The sequence below is a fragment of the Staurois parvus genome, unplaced genomic scaffold, assembly GCF_062004578.1.
Source record: "Staurois parvus isolate SC_StPar_1 unplaced genomic scaffold, SC_StPar_1.0 ptg000191l, whole genome shotgun sequence".
NCBI classification, from domain to species: domain Eukaryota; kingdom Metazoa; phylum Chordata; class Amphibia; order Anura; family Ranidae; genus Staurois; species Staurois parvus.
In genome coordinates this window covers 5,253,501-5,273,680 of record NW_028317987.1, presented here as the reverse complement: position 1 = coordinate 5,273,680, position 20,180 = coordinate 5,253,501, and the positions used below count along the sequence as shown (strand labels likewise).

The following is a 20,180-nucleotide window of genomic DNA, read 5'->3' as shown; positions in this document are numbered from 1 at the left end:
TATACAGACACAGTGTTTGCTTTGCTATACAAATCCTGCCACGGGATTACAATGATACTTTACCATAGGAGTGTAAGTGCACCAATGAAAGTGTCTCGCTGAAGACCCCAACATTCATCCTGTTACCAAGAGACTGAAGTTACTGGTGCCATACGGGCACGCGCATGCGTATTCAGGCCTCTATATTGCATGGTGTGGGAGGGAATAGCTCTACCTTGGAAAGTAGCTATGAAGCATCAGTTGGGCGCAGTGTTTGCCTATTGGGCTTGTGGTGTCAGGGGTTAGAGGGGAGAAGTCTGACACCACAGAGAGTCATCCTTCTGCTCTCCTCCTGCTTGGACATCATAGAGCTGAGTTTATGTAAAGGGGTTTAGACCCACTTTGAGGGCGCCATGTAAGTGTTTCCTCTGCTCTTGGGGTTATTCACGGTTGGAATCCCCTGAAAGCAGCCTGAGTGTAAAAGTGAGTTATATTGCTTCCGGTCTCAGGATTTGCTGTTCTCTGGATTCACCGAACGTATACCTGTTGTTCATGTTTATTACTTCCCATAGAGGTCTTACAGTAAAGCTGATCTCTGTGTTTATTATACCGTGTGTGCTTTTCATTGGTCCTTGTACTTCACTATTGTCAGGGGTGTCAGTTGGGGCTGAGACAGTTCTTGGGGTTGGGAGGCAGAGTGGTGGAGTGAACAAACTTACCCCCTTTGGGGGATCACTACACTTATAGAGGGGTCACCTCCACTCCCACCAAGGGGGCAGAGATATATGACTGCCTAGTCCAGCCTTCCTCAGCCAGGGGTCCTCCAAAGGGTTCTCGGGGTTCCTTCAGCAATGAACAATTCCTGTGTGAATCTGTCAGATTACAAGTCCCCATTATCTGGGTAAGGGGGTGTCAATCATCGCACGTCGCTGACATTTACAAATCTAGAGAAGAGTTTTAAATTGCCAACAAATTACATTTCCCTCCCAGATTCACACTCAGCCGATGCGGGGCCGCTGCATTTTTCAAAGTCCTGCTTGTCACATTTTTAGTGCAAGTTTGGTGTGGTAAAAAAAAAGCCACACAAAAAATGCACCTCCCCATTGAAATCAATGGAAAACATGGCAAACCACATCAAAAATGCACCTGCCTTGTGTTTTTGGTGCAGTTTGTGAGTCACATGCATTGCCTGCACTTGTTGGGGTCAAGGAACAGCCTCATTCACTTCAATGGGTCACATTCAGCAGGAGATACACCCATCAAAAGTGACATCTTGGGGATAATTCCTGCTGTGACTGCGAAGACAACCATCACTACTGGGATATGTGTAGACACTGCCCACTGCCTCTGCAGATATAGGGGGCAGTAAAATTTCAGCTCAACTGTGAGGGCTAAGAATATAAAGGAAAACTCTGCTTCAAAACTAAATAAGTGTGGGGTTCCCCTTTAATATCCATACCAGTTCCTCATCCAACATTAGGAGAAGTATGAAGATGAAGGGGAACTCCACTTTAAAAATGAACTAATGATAACACGGTGTTATCTTATTGACAAATGGTGGGTCCCCCATATACCCCAGTAATGGTTGGCTCCCCCAAACTCCATTGTAATGGTGGGTTCCCCCACACACCCCAGCAATGGTGCCCCCCCCGCGCACACACCCTGGTAATGGTGAGCCCTCCCGCACACACCCAGGTTATGGTGGATTCCTCCATACATATAAGTAATGGTAGGTCCCACTGCATAGCCCAGCAATGGGGGTTTTCCCCACACTCCCTGGTAAAGGTAAGTCCCCCCACACACCCCTGCCATGGGCCCATTAGCACACCTAGGATTGACACAGGGGGTGATACCAGTTAGAGGGGTGGGAGATTAGTGAACATTCTCTCCTGGATCCCCCCTTCCTTCATTGAACATTTACTCCTGGATTTCCACTTCCCATGGTGAACATTCACTCCTGGATTTCTCCCTCCTGGAGTGAGCATTTGTTCATGGATCTCCCCTTCCTTCAGTGAATGTTCACTCCTGGATCCCCCTTCCTTCAGTGAACATTGACTGGTGGATATCAGAGGATGGGGAGCCATCAGAGGTCCTTCAGCTTCATCAGATGACAGGAGAGACATCAGAAGTCCATCAGCTTCATCTGAGAATGGGGAGACATCAAAATGTCCATCAGCTTCATTGTAGAACAAGGGAGACATCAGAGGTCCATCAGCTTTATCAGAGTACAGGGGAGTCATCAGAGGTCCATCAGCTTTATCATATGACAGGAGAGACATCAGAGGTCCATCAGCTTCATCTGAGAACAGGGGAGACATCAAAATGTCCATCAGCTTCATTGTAGAACAAGGGAGACATCAGAGGTCCATCAGCTTTATCAGAGGACAGGGGAGTCATCAGAGGTCCATCAGCTTAATTGGAGACGGGAGACATCAGAGGTCCATTAGCTTCATCAGAGGACAGAGGAGAAATAAAAGGTCTATCAGCTTCATCAGAGGACAAGGGAGACATCAGAGGTCCATCAGCTTCATTGGAGACAGGGGAGACATCAGAGTTCCATTAGCTTTATCAGAGGACAGAGGGAAATCAGAGGTCTATCAGCTTCATCAGAGGACAGGGGAGACATCAGAGGTCCATCAGCTTCATCCTAGGACAAGGGAGACATCAGAGTTCCATCAGCTTTATTGGAGGACAGGGGAGTCATCAGAGGTCCATCAACTTCATCAGAGGATCAGGAGACATCAGAGGTCCATCAGCTTCATCGTAGGACAAGGAAGACATCAGAGGTCCATCAGCTTTATTGGATGACAGAGGAGTCATCAGAGGCTGTCACAGATCCCACCCACATGCACACGCCCACAGCGACTAGCTAACCGAGGCGTGCATGTCTGGCCATGACTTGGTGTAAAGAGGGAATGAGGGGGACTTATTTTGTCACAGCCCGCACTACCTCTCCTCTCATATTAGGACCCATGCAGTTTATGTTGTCTATATGGAGGAGGTGTAGGGTTAGATTCATCCTAGGCTCTAAGTGTTCTCCCTTGACCAACATCATTTTTAATCCAAGTCTCCCAGATGGTCTGGCCATTGGTCGAGTGCCTCCTTGGGCTGAGGTTAATCTATTCCAATTGTGACATTTGGTCAATCCCGTAATTCACAACCTTAAATCCTTCCCTGACATTCAAAAAGCTGCTCGCATTCCACCCCATCAGTATTTTATCTACAGATACAACACATTTTTGCCTCCAAAGCCTCTTCTCTGACTCTTGAACAACCTACCCCTTTAGATCATATCTGCATCCAAGGCCCACACCACTGGGACATCATTTCCGCTATGTATACATTGCTTGTAGATGCCCTTTTTCTATTGGTTCTCCCCTTTATATGTGTAAATGGTCCCGTTTCCTTCAATGTGATATTGGGTTGGATCAATGGAGTAGGATTTGGGAGGCCTCTTCTAAATCTTCTGTGTGTGTAATGTATACAGAAAATCCTTCTAAGACCCCCATGTTTTGGTATCGGACCCCTGAGGTTCTCCATGATAGTAACCCGAATGTTTCTTCTGTTTGCTGGTGTTGTGGGACGGAAACTGACACTCTTTTCCACATTTTTTGGGATTGCCGGTCCATTGCGCCCTTTTGGAGGAGGTCCTTACCCCATTGTGGTGACTTCTGCGGGCTCCTGTCCCTTTTGAGCCCATTTACTTTCTGTTGGGTCTACCTTTTCGGGTCTCTCTAAATATGAACGGAAACTTTCCACCTACATGAGGGCAGCCAGGAGAACCATTCCCATGCATTGGCTGTCTTCTATGTCCCCCATGTTACCGGCACTGATGAAGGTCAGAGCAGAAATGAGAAAGTTGGAGTACCTACCTGCTTTACACCCTGCTACTGTCCCTGTGCTGGAGGCAGTTCAGGACCCACGGGACACCTATGACACCGATCTGTCTGCTCCGATCGTTTGTGATTGATGGCCATGTCACTGTTTTGTATTGACATTGTATGTTCTTATGTACCTCTCATCGATGAGCTGCTTTATCAGCCTTCTCTCCCTCTCTGCTTTTATTTTACATTTACCTTTGTGACTGCTTGTTGTAATATGTGATATAGAGAGGGAAATGGGTGCTAATAGGCTGCAGGAGATTTACTGAGACATAGAGAGGGAATGGGTGCTAATAGGCTGCAGGAGATCCGCTGAGACATAGAGAGGGAAATGGGTGCTAATAGGCTGCAGGAGATCTGCTGAGACATAGAGAGGGAAATGGGTGCTAATAGGCTGCAGGAGATCTGCTGAGACAGAGAGAGGGAAATGGGTGCTAATAGGCTGCAGGAGATCCGCTGAGACATAGAAAGGGAAATGGGTGCTAATAGGCTGCAGGAGATCTGCCGAGACATAGAAAGGGAAATGGGTGCTAACAGGCTGCAATAGATCCGCTGAGATATAGAGCGGGAAATGGGTGCTAATAGGCTGCAGGAGATCTGCTGAGACATAGAAAGGGAAATGGGTGCTAATAGGCTGCAGGAGATCCGCTGAGACATAGAGAGGGAAATGGGAGCTAATAGGCTGCAGGAGATCTGCTGAGACAGTGAAATGTGTATGAAATGGATGGATGTGCAGACACTCCCAGAAGATGATGTCATTATGAGTGGATTGATATATATTTTTGCATTGTCCCCCCCAGAAGGATCAGGTTTGGCGGGATCGCTCTCATTAGCTATACATTTGTATGTTGTGTTCTGTGTTTGTAAGACTTTTCTATATGTAATAAGAGATGTTTGTTGAACAGTTGGTTACATAAGAGTTACATTTATTTCTTCTTCCTTTATTCAGTAATGTTTCATCTCCCGTAGTATCCCTGTAAGGTACATATTATACAGGAAGGGGGATTATGGGATGGATCTCGGGGCTGCAGTTCCTCTGAGCTCCACAAGGTGGGGATCTCACCTATACTCACACAGAAAGTCTCTATGGAATGCAGACAGGAAGTGATGTCAGGGACAGACAGGAAGTGATGTCAGGCACAGACAGGAAGTGATGTCAGGCACAGACAGGAAGTTCCAGATGAGAGGTGAGGCGGGAAGAAGTATAGAGGAGACGTTGGTGGAAGTGGCAGCAGAGGAGGTAATAAGATGTTATTTCCTATTTACAACAAATGTATATAAATCTGAGGCTCTTTTATGAATGTTTTTGGCTTTAAAAAATGAAAGGAGCTTTATAGCAACTTAAATGTGTAATATGTGTAACATTGTTCTGTTTATCTCCTCCTCCCCTCCCCCGCCTGTCTCCAGCACCGCACCCGGGGACTAGCAGGGAGGGGAGAGACCTTGCAGTGTAATGAGAACCGATTGGCTGCTCCTCAGGAAAGGGGAGTGTCCGGCTTATCCTTTCTCCCTTTCACTCCCAGAGCCGTTTTTGCATTTTTTGCACATTAAAAAAATCATTTAAGTCTGAAGATGACACAAAACCCCCAAAATATCAATTTTCTGAAAGTAGAGACTTTAGAGAATAAAATAGCGGCAGTTCTAATTTTTTATGTCACAAAATATTATCACAAAGTCTAGGAAATGCCAAATTTAATTAAAAAATACACTTAAGCTGATTTCAGGGCACAAAAAGCAATAAATGACCCATTTATGTGTAAAAATATAAAAGCCGAGGTTGCAGCGAGTAAATAGATATCCAACATGTCAAACCTTAAGTTTTGTGTGCTGAAATGGTGACAACCTTTAGTCCCCGGTATTATCTATAGGGGACACATTTATAGCCCCTTCTAGGTCATCAGTATAGAGTACGGAGGAGGTCTGCTCCTAGAATTATCCTCTCATTCTGGTGTGACCGGCGATATGTAACGTGTATCACAATCAATGTTATCACGTGTAGGCGCTCCAGCGTGTGCTCTTACGTTTGGGTGTGCATATATGTGGGGGTGGGGAGCCTTAACATTTTTTAAAGGGATGAGTTATGTACTTGGGTGTAACTTTAATTCTTTACAATTAAAAAAAAATTTACTTAAGGGGACAAAGTCCTCTATGAGATGACTTTTGATGAGAGGTTCTCTTTATTGAGACATCCAGGGTCTAAAAGACCCCCAATGTTCCCCTGTACTCCATTGGATGTAATGTAGTGCACATCGCACCGCATTACATTCTTTGCCGTCCTCGATGGTCGGGAAATCTGTCATAACATCACTTCTGGGTCAGGACAAGAAGGCAGTGAACATGTCTGCTCTCCTCCATCCCCTCTACCCTCCGACACCCGCTGACCCGGGCCCACAGATGGGCAAGCAGAGCCGGGGAAGCATAGTAGGTACAGGAGAGGTTCACACACACGGGGTGGCAGAGGCTGGCACCTGAAAGGAGAGCCCTGCGGCTTGTCCTCAGCAGGGATAAAGATTAAACACAATACTTGCCCGGCCCCCAGAACTACATGTCCCGGGCGTCGGGTGATGTAAAGTGACCATCCCTGCATGATGAGCCGACATTGACCTCACAGCACTGCCTCAGAGCAAACTAGTCATAGGAAGGATCAGATTTATCATTCCTTGTCTGCAGATCTAAAACTCATCAAAACCAGTTCAGAGACCAAACAAACCCAACAGAGAAAAGGGGCCCCGGACCTCAAAATTGTAGTAAACACTAAACAGTCCAAACAAAATGTCTTCCCTTGGGGGGAGTAGTTCTTCAATGTCCAGCAACCCTCCTATTCCCCCCTCACATCCACATCCTATTATTGTGTGACCAATACCATCCAAATCATTCTTACTTTCATTTCCCAAAGTTATCCGTCTACAAGGAGACCTGTATAGATCACATGATGGCACCAATGAGGATGGAGGAGGACCGGAGTCACATGACTGAGAAGATACTAAACCTCACCCTGGAGATCATCTACCTGCTGACCGGAGAGGTGAGGAGGATTCTGGGAGGTCACATGACATCACTCTCATCTCTATTAATAAAACACAGACCTGACCGGAGAGGTGAGGAGGATTCTGGGAGGTCACATGACATCACTCTCATCTCTATTAATAAAACACAGACCTGACCGGAGAGGTGAGGAGGATTCTGGGAGGTCACATGACATCACTCTCATCTCTATTAATAAAACACATACCTGACCGGAGAGGTGAGGAGGATTCTGGGAGGTCACATGACATCACTCTCATCTCTGATAATAAAACACAGACCTGACCGGAGAGGTGAGGAGGATTCTGGGAAGTCACATGACATCACTCTCATCTCTGATAATAAAACACAGACCTGACCGGAGAGGTGAGGAGGATTCTGGGAGGTCACATGACATCACTCTTATCGCTATTAACCACTTGAGCTCCAGAGGATTTACCCCCCTTAATGACCACGCCTCTTTTTGCTACTCGGCGCTGCACTAATTCAACTGATAATTGCGCGGTCATGCAATGCTGCACCCAAACGAAATTTACATCCTTTTTTTCACACAAATAGAGCTTTCTTTCGGTGGTATTTGATCACCTGTGCGCTTTTTATTTTTCACGCTATAAACAAAAAAAGGCCAAAAATTTTGAAGAAAAACAATATTTTTTACTTTCAGCTATTAAAAATATATAGTAAACTCAAAGTTGGTTATAAATTTAGGTCAAAATGTATTCTGCTCCATGTTTTTGGTAAAAAAAATCCCAATAAGTGTATATTGTTTGCTTTGTGTGATAGTTATAGCGTCTACAAACTATGGGATAGATACTGCAATTTACACCATTATTTTGCTATACAGCGCTGCGCTAGTTTAATGGACAATTGCGCGGTCATGCAATACGGTACATAAATGAAATTTACATCCTTTTTTTCCCCACAAATTGAGCTTTCTTTCGGTGGTATTTGATCGCCTGTGCGGTTTTTATTTTTTGCGCTATAAAAAAGGCTGACAATTTTGAGGAAAAAAAAACAATATTTTGGACTTTTTGCTATAAAACATGTCCAGTAAAAAAAAAATGCAAAAATCAAATTTAGTTATAAATTTCTGCCAAAATGCATTCTGCGACATGTCTTTGCTAAAAAAAAACCCAATACGTGTAAATTAATTGGTTTATGTGAAAGTTATAGCGTCTACAAATGGCGGGAAAGATACTTGAATTTTTAGGGGTTTTTTTATACTAATAATGGCAGCGATCAGCGAATTATGGCGGCGATCAGGGACTTATGGCGGCAATCAGCGACTTATGGCGGGACTGCGGCGGACATTCTGACATTGGGGTGTACTGACTTGGGGTCACTGACATCCCCAAAAACACTAATACAGTGATCAGTGCAAAAAAAAAAAACTGACACTGCACTAATGGCAATGGGGAGGAAGGGGTTAACTTTATTTAGCAGGGAAGGGTTATAGGAGTGAGGGGAGTGTTTTACTAGGGGGCGGGGTGTGTACTGGGTGGGACAAGGCTGATCGAGAAAGAGAAACTGTTCTTTCTCGATCAGCTCATCCTCAAGCTGACAGAGAAGTGACAGACAGCACAGCTACTGCAGCTGTGCTCTCTGTCACTGTTTACCGCCGATCGCCGGGACATAGCCGCTAAGGAGCGGCTGTGACCCGGCGACTGACATCTGCGGCGGTGATCCGTGGGACAAATAGGGCGGCAGCGCGCCTCGCGCGCGCCCCTTATTTGTTTACAAAACACACATTTTAAAACGTGGTTTTGCCTGCGAGTGCCGCCCTGCCACCTTATATGTACAGTGGTTGGGCGGCATGCGGTTAATAAAACACAGACCTGACCGGAGAGGTGAGGAGGATTCTGGGAGATCACATGACATCACTCTCATCTCTATTAATAAAACACAGACCTGACCGGAGAGGTGAGGAGGATTCTGGGAGATCACATGACATCACTCTCATCTCTATTAATAAAACACAGACCTGACCGGAGAGGTGAGCAGGATTCTGGGAGGTCACATGACATCACTCTTATCTCTATTAATAAAACACAGACCTGACCGGAGAGGTGAGGAGGATTCTGGGAGGTCACATGACATCACTCTCATCTCTATTAATAAAACACAGACCTGACCGGAGAGGTGAGGAGGATTCTGGGAGGTCACATGACATCACTCTCATCTCTATTAATAAAACACAGACCTGACCGGAGAGGTGAGGAGGATTCTGGGAGGTCACATGACATCACTCTTGTCTATTCTGGTCAATAGACCATTTTATTTTTGCACACATTTAGATGATGTCAGATGGTTGATATTTGTTTTATTTGTCTCCTGATCTGTAGGATTATGTTGTAAAGAAGAAGTCTAGTGGGGAGCCAATCTCAGGAGGATGGAGCAGAACCCAGAGCCTCACCATGGTGCCTCCATCTCATTCTCTGATACCTGAGAGGGAGAAAGAGCAGAAGATTCTGGAACTGACCACCATGATGGTCCATCAGCTGACAGGAGAGGTGAGCGGTGCCGGGAATTCTGGGACATTCTCCAGTAACAGACAAGGGATGTGTCTGGATGGTGACTGTATCATTGTGTGTGTCAGGTTCCTATAAGGTGTCAGGGTGTCACTGTCTATTTCTCCATGGAGGAGTGGGAGTATTTAGAAGGACACAAGGATCTCTACAAGGACGTCATGATGGACAATCAGCCGCCCCTCACATCACCGGGTAAGAGGAGACTTTATTGTAAAGGAGAGAGCAGTACGGAGGATCCACCTAGATCCCCCATCATCTGATAAACACATAGAAACAATGGATTCAGTCAGTGTGTGTGTTTCCTACAGATGGATCCAGTCATGGGAACCCACCAGAGAGATGTCCCCGTCCTCTGTATTCCCGGGATTCCACACAGGAAGGTCACACCATCCCTCACCATCATCAGGTAGATGATGACAATTATTGGTAGTTGTGATTTATACACAGCATGTTTGTTACAATGAATGTTTTATTATATCTTTCAGAGTGGAATCCTCGGGGATGATAATATTGATGTTAAAGAAGAGTATAAAGAGGAGGATGAGGAGTATGGAGTGATGGAGGAGTTTTCAGAAGGACACAAGGAGATGATGGAGCCACCTAATACCAGGAACCCACCAGAGAGATGTCCCCGTCCTCTGTATTCCCGGGATTCCACACAGGAAGGTCACACCATCCCTCACTATTACAAGGTTGGTGGGATGGAGAATCTAGAACATGGACTTGTAGAGACTATGGGCTCCAATCACAAAGCGGTATCTTCCCGTATCCCAGTATGTAGTAAGATGCTGCATTCTGTTTTTTAGTAGTGAATCCTGCGGGGAATTTACCACTGGTGTCCATAGCAACACTTGTAAATAGCTTGTTGTTAAGGAGAGGGCAGCCGCCAGTGTCCCCAACAACCAGTAAACAAGGAGCGGACGGCCACCAAGTTCCCCGCTGACAGCTGTGACAGGTCTGGTATGGATTTTGAGGGGAACCCCGATGCCAAAATAATACAAAAAGTGTGGGTTCCCCTCCAAAATCAATACCAGACCCTTAGTGAGTGCCCACCTTCCTCCTGAACCATACCAGGCCACATATCCTCAACATTGGGTGGGTGCTTCAGGGCAGGGGCACTCTGCCCCCCCAAAAGCACCTTGCCGTCATGTTGATGGGGACAAGGGTCCCTTCTTCACAACCCTGGGCAGTGGTTGTGGGGGTCTGTGGGTGGGGGAATTATTGGAATCTAGAAGCCACCTTTAACAAGGAGGCCCCCAGATCCCGGCCCCCCACAATGTGAATGAGTATAGAGTACATAGTACCCCTATTCATTCACCAAATAGTGTAGTGTAAAAAAACACGAAGATATTTTTGACAAAACAAAAATAAAGAACAATATCCCCCTGATGTAGATCCATCGATGATCCAATCACGATACTCGCTGTCATGAAGAAAAAACAAAGCTCCACTCCTGACATCTGACAGCTCCGCCGCCTCCCACTTCTAAATAAACTAAGGAACAATACCACCCTGTGACATCACTGGGTGGCCTTGCCCTCTTGTGACATCACCAATACAACATGCCCCGGTCAGTGATGTCACCAATACAACATGCCCCGGTCAGTGACGTCACCGAGTGGCACCGTCCCTTAGTATATTTAGTGGCAGGAGGCAGCAGAGCTGTCAGACAGAGGGGAGTCTTCATTGGGAGCGGAGCTTTTCTTTCCGAGTCAGCGGTGACAGCGAGCATCGTGATTGATGATGGATCTACACCGGGGGGGACACTTTGCTTTAGTTTTGTTTTTTTAATAAAGGACTTGTCAAAAACTGCCTGCTGTCTATTTAACAGAATACTTTTTTGGGGTGAATAATTAGGGGTACCATGTACCCCATACTCATTCACATGGCGTGAGAGATCTGAGGGCCCCCTTGTTACATTTTGTAAGTCCTCTGCCTGCAAACCTCCACAGCCACTAGCCTGGGTTGTGGGGAAGAGTCCCTTGTCCCCATCAACATGGACAAGGTGCTCTGCAGGAGCAAAGCCCCCCCCCCCCTGCCCCAGAGCATCCACTCCATGTTAAGGGCATGTGGCCTGGTATGTTTCAGGAGGGGTCACTTGCTTGACCCCCCTTTCCTGATCTGCTGGGCTGCATGCTCAGATAGGGGTCTGGTATGTATTTCTTTCATTTTGACAAGGGGTTCCCATCAAAATCCATACCAGACCCCAGGGGGGGACCCCACACCATTTTCTTAATATTTTGTTGCCGATAAATCTTTTTTTTTTAGATTTATCGGTTGGTTAGGACGTGGCGGCCGCTCACTCCCTAACAACCATGTTGTTTACTGGTTGTTAAGGATGCCAGTGGCCGCCCACTCTTTACCAAGCAGTACACATTTCCTGAATGCCGCATGTCTCCTCCACTAATTAATGACCGCATGCATTTCATTCTTTATTTCCTTCTGTGAATGTAACGCCTGTTCATGCGGTATTTACTGAGCGTGTTCAGTGTTTGTGGTCAATACCGCAACACGGGATAGGAAATGGACAGTTTCAGGATGGCATGCGGTATTTAGGGGAAATGTACCCACATATCACATGTGATCTGCTTCTGTGAAGGGAGACAATGTGTGGATTTTGTGTGTGATGTCACAATCATAAATCTTACATTTTACAGATGATATTTTCTCTCATTTCCTTGATTTAGAGTGGAGATCCAATCGATATAGAATTTGAGGTGAAAGCAGAAGAAGAAGAGGCATATGTGAGGGATGATCAGCAGTCTATGGAGGAGGATGGAATAACGGGGACATTTATAGAGGAGGACACTCCTACAGAGATCAGCACAGGTGGGTCATGAACACTAAATCCATTCCTCCACCCATACTGCTCACTGATTGGTCCAGAGTAGGGCGGGGACTGGGTGATATCAGCCTGTAATCCCCTGGTCACTTTCCTGAGCTGTGTTCCCCGTCCTGTATTCCTGGATTTCTCTCGGATAATCTTCCTTCTCTGTGCTGCAGACACAATTTATGTCTCTAGACTGGATTTATGGAGGTTCTGGGGTTCAGCTGGCAGCAAAATGTTCATTTTTACTCTAAGCATTGCATAATGTAGGCACCCAGGACATGTGACTGGGGTCTCCTGCCTTGTGCCTGACTCCTCCAGGGGACCTTCTCTGTTATCTGCTGGCTGTGCCGGGTGGAGGGATATGTCTGTAGTGTCTCAGACCCAAGTCACTGAGTGCAGTCTCAGGAGATGGGAGGCAAGCAACACTTTAAGGACCTTTAATTACTGAATAACAATATTATCAGTCCTGACCATTACACTATATAATTTATATTGTACATTACATACTCCTGACCCCTGCACTATATACTCTATGTTGTACATTACATACTCCTGACCCCTGCACTATATACTCTATGTTGTACATTACATACTCCTGACCCCTGCACTATATACTCTATGTTGTACATTACATACTCCTGACCCCTGCACTATATACTCTATGTTGTACATTACATACTCCTGACCCGTGCACTATATACTCTATGCTGTACATTACATACTCCTGACCCCTGCACTATATACTCCATGTTGTACATTACATACTCCTGACCCCTGCACTATATACTCCATGTTGTACATTACATACTCCTGACCCCTGCACTATATACTCTATGTTGTACATTACATACTCCTGATCCCTGCTCTGTATACTCTATGTTGTACATTACATACTCCTGGCCCCTGCACTATATACTCTATGTTGTACATTACATACTCCTGACCCCTGCACTATATACTCTATGTTGTACATTACATACTCCTGACCCCTGCACTATATACTCTATGTTGTACATTACATACTCCTGACCCCTGCACTATATACTCTATGTTGTACATTACATACTCCTGACCCCTGCACTATATACTCTATGTTGTACATGACATACTCCTGACCCCTGCACTATATACTCTATGTTGTACATTACATACTCCTGACCCCTGCACTATATACTCTATGTTGTACATTACATACTCCTGACCCCTGCACTATATACTCTATGTTGTACATTACATACTCCTGACCCCTGCACTATATACTCTATGTTGTACATTACATACTCCTGACCCCTGCACTATATACTCTGTTGTACATTACATACTCCTGACCCCTGCACTATATACTCTATTTTGTACATTACATACTCCTGACTTCTTTTCTCCCCCCTCCCCCCACTGCTATATGTACACATAATATGGATTCTCTTTTGTTCCCCCCATTTCCTCCCAGCTGGACATTTTATATCGGATGATGCGATTGGAGCACAGACTTTTACATGGTGATAATAATGTGATAACATCCTCCAACTTTGGACCCTTAAACAGAAAGTGATAATGAAGGAGGAGTCAATACCCCAATGATGGTGGTCTTCAGGATCAGTCCAGTCTTCATCTTGGTTGTTCTCCCCCCATCCTCACTCTCTGACCTCTGGTGGGGCTCAGCCCCGCTGTTCTTCATGACTAAATCATGGACTAAATAAAGAAGTGCAGTACTTCTTGTGTTGGGAAGATGGCGATGAGTGATAGAGGGGGTGGGGACCCTCGTCCTATAATCCCCTCATCACTGTCCCTCCTATAAAAGACAGTTCTGGTTGTTTCCTCACTCTCTGACTAAGGTCCATGAATAAAGAAATGACCTGGTAGGAGATCAGAGGAGCCATTTCCTAGTTCCCTTGAGGGTGGAATTGTAAGCTCCTCAGAGACCAAGCTGCCTGATGTGGGTGGAGTCCTGGTTTGGGGGAACCAATCAGCTCCTGTCTACTAATCCTCTTTGTCTTTGTATTTTAGTCCATGGCCGGGAGATGAGGAAAACCTCCGAGGATTGTCTCACTTTGTCTCCAGACTGGAAAGTAGAAGATGAGGACATCACACAGTATAGTCCAGGAGAAAACCCGGCTCCCTCCAATGTCCATCCGGCACCACCCAGTGTAGATGGACCATCGGATTCCTCGTATCCTGAGGAATCTCAGACTGTGCGGGACCGGGCCGGCCTTCCAACAGAGAAGAGCTTCTCCTGTATTGAGTGCGGGAAATGTTTCAGTTATAAATCCCATCTTAATGTGCATAAAAGATCTCACAGGTGGGAGAAGCCATATTCTTGTCCTGAGTGCTGGAAATGTTTTACAAGGAAGTCCGATCTTTCCAGACATCAGAGAACTCACACAGGGGAGAAGCCGTATTCCTGTCCTGAGTGTGGGAAATGTTTTACAAGGAAGTCTGATCTTTACAAACATCAGATATCTCACACAGGGGAGAAGCCGTATTCCTGTCCTGAGTGCGGGAAATGTTTTTCACTGAAGTCCCAACTTTACAGACATCAGAGATCTCACATGGGGGAGAAGCCATATTCCTGTTCTGAGTGTGGGAAATGTTTTTTAATGAAGTCCGAACTTTACAGACATCAGAGATCTCACACGGGGGAGAAGGCATTTTCCTGTCCTGAGTGCGGGAAATGTTTTTCACAGAAGTCCAATCTTTACAAGCACCAGAGATCTCACACGGGGGAGAAGCCATATTTCTGTCCTGAGTGCAGGAAATGTTTTTCACAGAAGTCCCATCTTTACACACATCAGAGATCTCACACAGGGGAGAAGGCATATTCCTGTTCTGAGTGCGGGAAATGTTTTTCAGTGAAGTCCCATCTGTGCAGACATCAGAGATCTCACACGGGGAAGAAGCCAGTTTCCTGTTCTGAGTGTGGAAAATGTTTTTCAGAGCTGTCCGGTCTTCATAAACATCAGAGATCTCACACGGGGGAGAAGCCGTATTCTTGTCCTGATTGTGGAAAATGTTTTTCACAGAAGTTCAGTCTTCATCAACATCAGAGATCTCACACGGGGGAGAAGCCGTATTCCTGTCCTGAGTGCGGGAAATGTTTTACAAGGAAGTCCGTTCTTTCCAGACATCAGAGATCTCACATGAGGGAGAAGACATATTCCTGTCCTGAGTGCAGGAAATGTTTTTCGCAGAAGTCCCATCTTTCCACACATCAGAGATCTCACATGAGGGAGAAGACATATTCCTGTCCTGAGTGCAGGAAATGTTTTTCGCAGAAGTCCCATCTTTACAGACATCAGAGATCTCACATGGGGAAGAATCCACCTTCCTGTCCTGAGTGAGGAAAATGTTCCTCACTGCAGTCGTCTTCCTGTACATCAGGGGTCCCACACATCCCTGGAGGTGTATTAGTGTCCTGAGTGCGGGAAATGTCTTCTAGATGAATGTTGCTGGACATCTCATCTCTCATGTGGGGAAGAAGCACACCCTGATATACACATCAGATATACTCCATGTCTGATCTTCATCATGGAAGGAACAGTTGATAAGGAGATGAGAGGCCCCCAAAGACATGGATGAAGTGCAGTAAATGTCGGAGTGCAGAGTGGTCAGTAGATCCTGGAAATGAAGGACACAACTTCAGCCCTTCTTGGGTGTCGGAGTTGCGTTTCCTGATAATGATATAGCGGGTTACAGAGCTAGAAGCCGGGAGAGCCCAGATCTCGTTATCGGGGAACTTTACACAGACAACAAGAACTTCTGAAGTTGATGTCCTTCATTTCAAGGCTCTACAGAACAGTGGTGACCCCGAAGCGTCTCTCTGTCTTCAGTCCATCCTTCTCTCATCCCCCAACAGGAGGGAAGGAGAACTCCGCCCCAAACTAGGGGGGAACTTTCCTCTCATTATTTCCCTTGGCTTCTGTGTGGGTTTGGGTGGTTGGAGGAGTGCGGCACGAGAGGGAACACAGCTTGTTGTTCTATGTCTACATATGGGGTCTAGGTAGAGGGGATCCACCGGAAAATATTTCTCCTCTTTGATTTTGTGCAAATCGTTTCAGTTTGAAGGGCGATATTATGTGTGGTTTGTAAAAGGGATTGGCCCAATAGTTACCACCCCACTTAGAGAATAGATGAACTAAAATGACCAGCATTCATTCAGCCATGTCACAATGTGGGATCTTTTCATACAGTGATTTCCTATGATCATTGGCTCCATCTAGTGGCCATAATGTGGTATTGAATTGTTTTTCCTGATTGAGGCATTTTGGAACTAATACCTCCATTATGGCCACTAGAGGGAGCTGATGATTATAGGAAGTTACTGAGTTTAATACTGGAGATCACAACCCCCAACATATTATTAGTCTACTATGTGAGGGGCGGTGTCATACAAATACCGGAGATCACACCCCCCCAACATATTATTAGTGTACTATGTGAGTGGCGGTGTCATACAAATACCGGAGATCACCCCCCCAACATATTATTAGTGTACTATGTGAGGGGCGGTGTCATACAAATACCAGAGATCACACCCCCCAACATATTATTAGTGTACTATGTGAGGGGCGGTGTCATACAAATACCGGAGATCACACCCCCCAACATATTATTAGTGTACTATGTGAGGGGCGGTGTCATACAAATACCGGAGATCACACCCCCAACATATTATTAGTGTACTATGTGAGGGGCGGTGTCATACAAATACCGGAGATCACACCCCCCCCAACATATTATTAGTGTGCTATGTGAGGGGCGGTGTCATACAAATACCGGAGATCACACCCCCCCAACATATTATTAGTGTGCTATGTGAGGGGCGGTGTCATACAAATACCGGAGATCACACCCCCCCAACATATTATTAGTGTGCTATGTGAGGGGCGGTGTCATACAAATACCGGAGATCACACCCCCAACATATTATTAGTGTGCTATGTGAGGGGCGGTGTCATACAAATACCGGAGATCACACCCCCAACATATTATTAGTGTGCTATGTGAGGGGCGGTGTCATACAAATACCGGAGATCAAACCCCCAACATATTATTAGTGTGCTATGTGAGGGGCGGTGTCATACAAATACCGGAGATCACACTCCCCCAACATATTATTAGTGTGCTATGTGAGGGGCGGTGTCATACAAATACCGGAGATCACACCCCAACATATTATTAGTGTGCTATGTGAGGGGCGGTGTCATACAAATATCGGAGATCACACCCCCCAACATATTATTAGTGTGCTATGTGAGGGGCGGTGTCATACAAATACCGGAGATCACACCCCCCAACATATTATTAGTGTGCTATGTGAGGGGCGATGTCATACAAATACCGGAGATCACACCCCCAACATATTATTAGTGTGCTATGTGAGGGGCGGTGTCATACAAATACCGGAGATCACCCCCCAACATATTATTAGTGTGCTATGTGAGGGGCGGTGTCATACAAATACCGGAGATCACACCCCCCCAACATATTATTAGTGTGCTATGTGAGGGGCGGTGTCATACAAATACCGGAGATCACACCCCCCCAACATATTATTAGTGTGCTATGTGAGGGGCGGTGTCATACAAATACCGGAGATCACACCCCCCAACATATTATTAGTGTGCTATGTGAGGGGCGGTGTCATACAAATACCGGAGATCACACCCCCCAACATATTATTAGTGTGCTATGTGAGGGGCGGCGTCATACAAATACCGGAGATCACCCCCCAACATATTATTAGTGTGCTATGTGAGGGGCGGTGTCATACAAATACCGGAGATCACACCCCCCCAACATATTATTAGTGTGCTATGTGAGGGGCGGTGTCATACAAATACCGGAGATCACACCCCCCAACATATTATTAGTGTGCTATGTGAGGGGCGGTGTCATACAAACACCGGAGATCCCACCCCCCAACGAGCTCGCTCCAGTTCATGGATGTCATCATTATGTTTGGAGGATCTCACCAGTCAGGAGCCTTTCCTGTCATCCTACATGTTCCCTTCTGAGGATTGTTCTATCCTTCCAAACAAATGTATGAAATCATGGATGAGTCCTCCTTCTATGTGATCTAGAAGATCTTCAATCACAATGTCTTTATGGATGAAGTGGATGGCCCAGTTTATATATTATTTATTGCTTTACAGCTTTATTCCCTCCAGGATTCATTCTTTATTTATAGAACCATTCAAGGAAGTGTTCTTACTTTGAGAGATCTCCACCACCATTCCTCTGTGACCATTACATCCTTGTCATTTATGTCTGACATCTTCATTATGAGTGGATTGATAGATATTCTTATACTTTAAAGTATAATTTTTACATTTTCTTCACCAAAAAGATTGATTTCAGAAGGAATCTGTTTTAATTTGTTTTCTATATGTAATAAATTATCTTTGTTAAAGTGTTGGTTCCATAAGAACTAGAATGATTTGTTCTTCCTTATCTTGTGTTATATATGAATTTCCCTGGTAGCCGTGTAAGGAAGATATTTTACAGGAATGATTATTTGGGCTCCATTCTCACCAACATGTATGTTAGTACTTTCTGTTTTTAGAAACACACAACAGTCCCCTTACCATGGTTTCCTATGGGCCATGTTCACATCAAGGCTTTTTTGAACTGCTGTGTTTTTGGAAAGGGTCAGGGACTTTTTAAAAAGCAAAATGCAATAGAATTCAATGGAGAATCTGCTGAAAAGCATGGTAGTGTGTTTTTGCATTTTTCTGCCCAGCAAAAAAAAAATTCCACTTTGAAAAAGACAAAAAAAAAAGAGCTGAACAAAACGCGGTAAAAACGCATCACAAACGTATCAACATGCAAGTGCACAATCCAAACGCACACGTTCCTATGTTACAAATGGCTGCAGCGACCATCGGCTGGAACCGAATAGAATCAGCGAGGGAGAATGTCACCAGCACACTGAGGATCACCAAAATGGGTCCAAAAGTTTTAATGAACGATCACATAGTTACAGCAAGGCAATGTTTTGGAGACTCGCAGGACCCCTCCGTCACATGCCTGATGAAGGGATCCTATGAGACTCCGAAACGTTGCCTTGCTGTAACTATGTGATCGTTCATTAAAACTTTTGGCCCCATATTGGTGATCCTCGGTGTGCTGGTGACATTCTCCCTTACAAACATATCAAAAACACAACAAAAACGCAAAATGAACTGCGAAAAGAACAAAAAGCAAACCGCAAAGGTGTGAACAGAGCCTTACAGATGTTTCTCGGGGCTGCAGTTCCTCTGAGCTCCACAAGGTGGGGATCTCACTTCTTCCCAGACAGGACTTCTCTATGGAAGACAGACAGGAAGTGATGTCAGGCAGGAAGTTTGAAGTGGCTTTGAAATAGAGAAGAGATGTTACCAGAAGTGACAGCAGAGGAGGTAATAAGATATTATTTCCTATTTACACCCAGTAACCCCTATCGTGTCTGTCCTCTTCCTCCATAGTCATGTCTGTCCTCTTCCTCCATAGTCATGTCTGTCCTCTTCCTCCGTAGTCACGTCCGTCCTGTTCCTCCGTAGTCACGTCCGTCCTCTTCCTCCGTAGTCACGTCCGTCCTCTTCCTCCGTAGTCACGTCCGTCCTCTTCCTCCGTAGTCACGCCCGTCCTCTTCCTCCGTAGTCACGTCCGTCCTCTCCCTCCGTAGTCAGGTCTGTCTTCTCCCTCCATAGTCACGTCCGTCCTCTTCCTCCATAGTCACGTCCGTCCTCTTCCTCCATAGTCACGTCCGTCCTCTTCCTCCTTAGTCACGTCCGTCCTCTTCCTCCTTAGTCACGTCTGTCCTCTTCCTCCATAGTCACGTCCGTCCTCTTCCTCCATAGTCACGTCCGTCCTCTTCCTCCATAGTCATGTCCGTCCTCTTCCTCCATAGTCACTGTGACGTCTTTTATCTCCAGCAGATGATGATACACACATATATAG

The 20,180-nt window shown here is 45.7% G+C and overlaps 1 protein-coding gene across 1 annotated transcript; it reads left to right on the top strand.

The window, feature by feature from the left end:
* The first annotated feature begins 830 nt into the window (after positions 1–830).
* LOC149461910 (uncharacterized) lies at positions 831–18,538 on the top strand. The gene is made up of 2 exons (XM_089677746.1): positions 831–880; positions 14,389–18,538. Exons 1-2 carry the CDS (start codon positions 831–833, stop codon positions 15,578–15,580), a joined length of 1,242 nt encoding a protein of 413 aa, XP_089533872.1. The 3' UTR covers positions 15,581–18,538.
* The last annotated feature ends 1,642 nt before the right edge of the window (positions 18,539–20,180 follow it).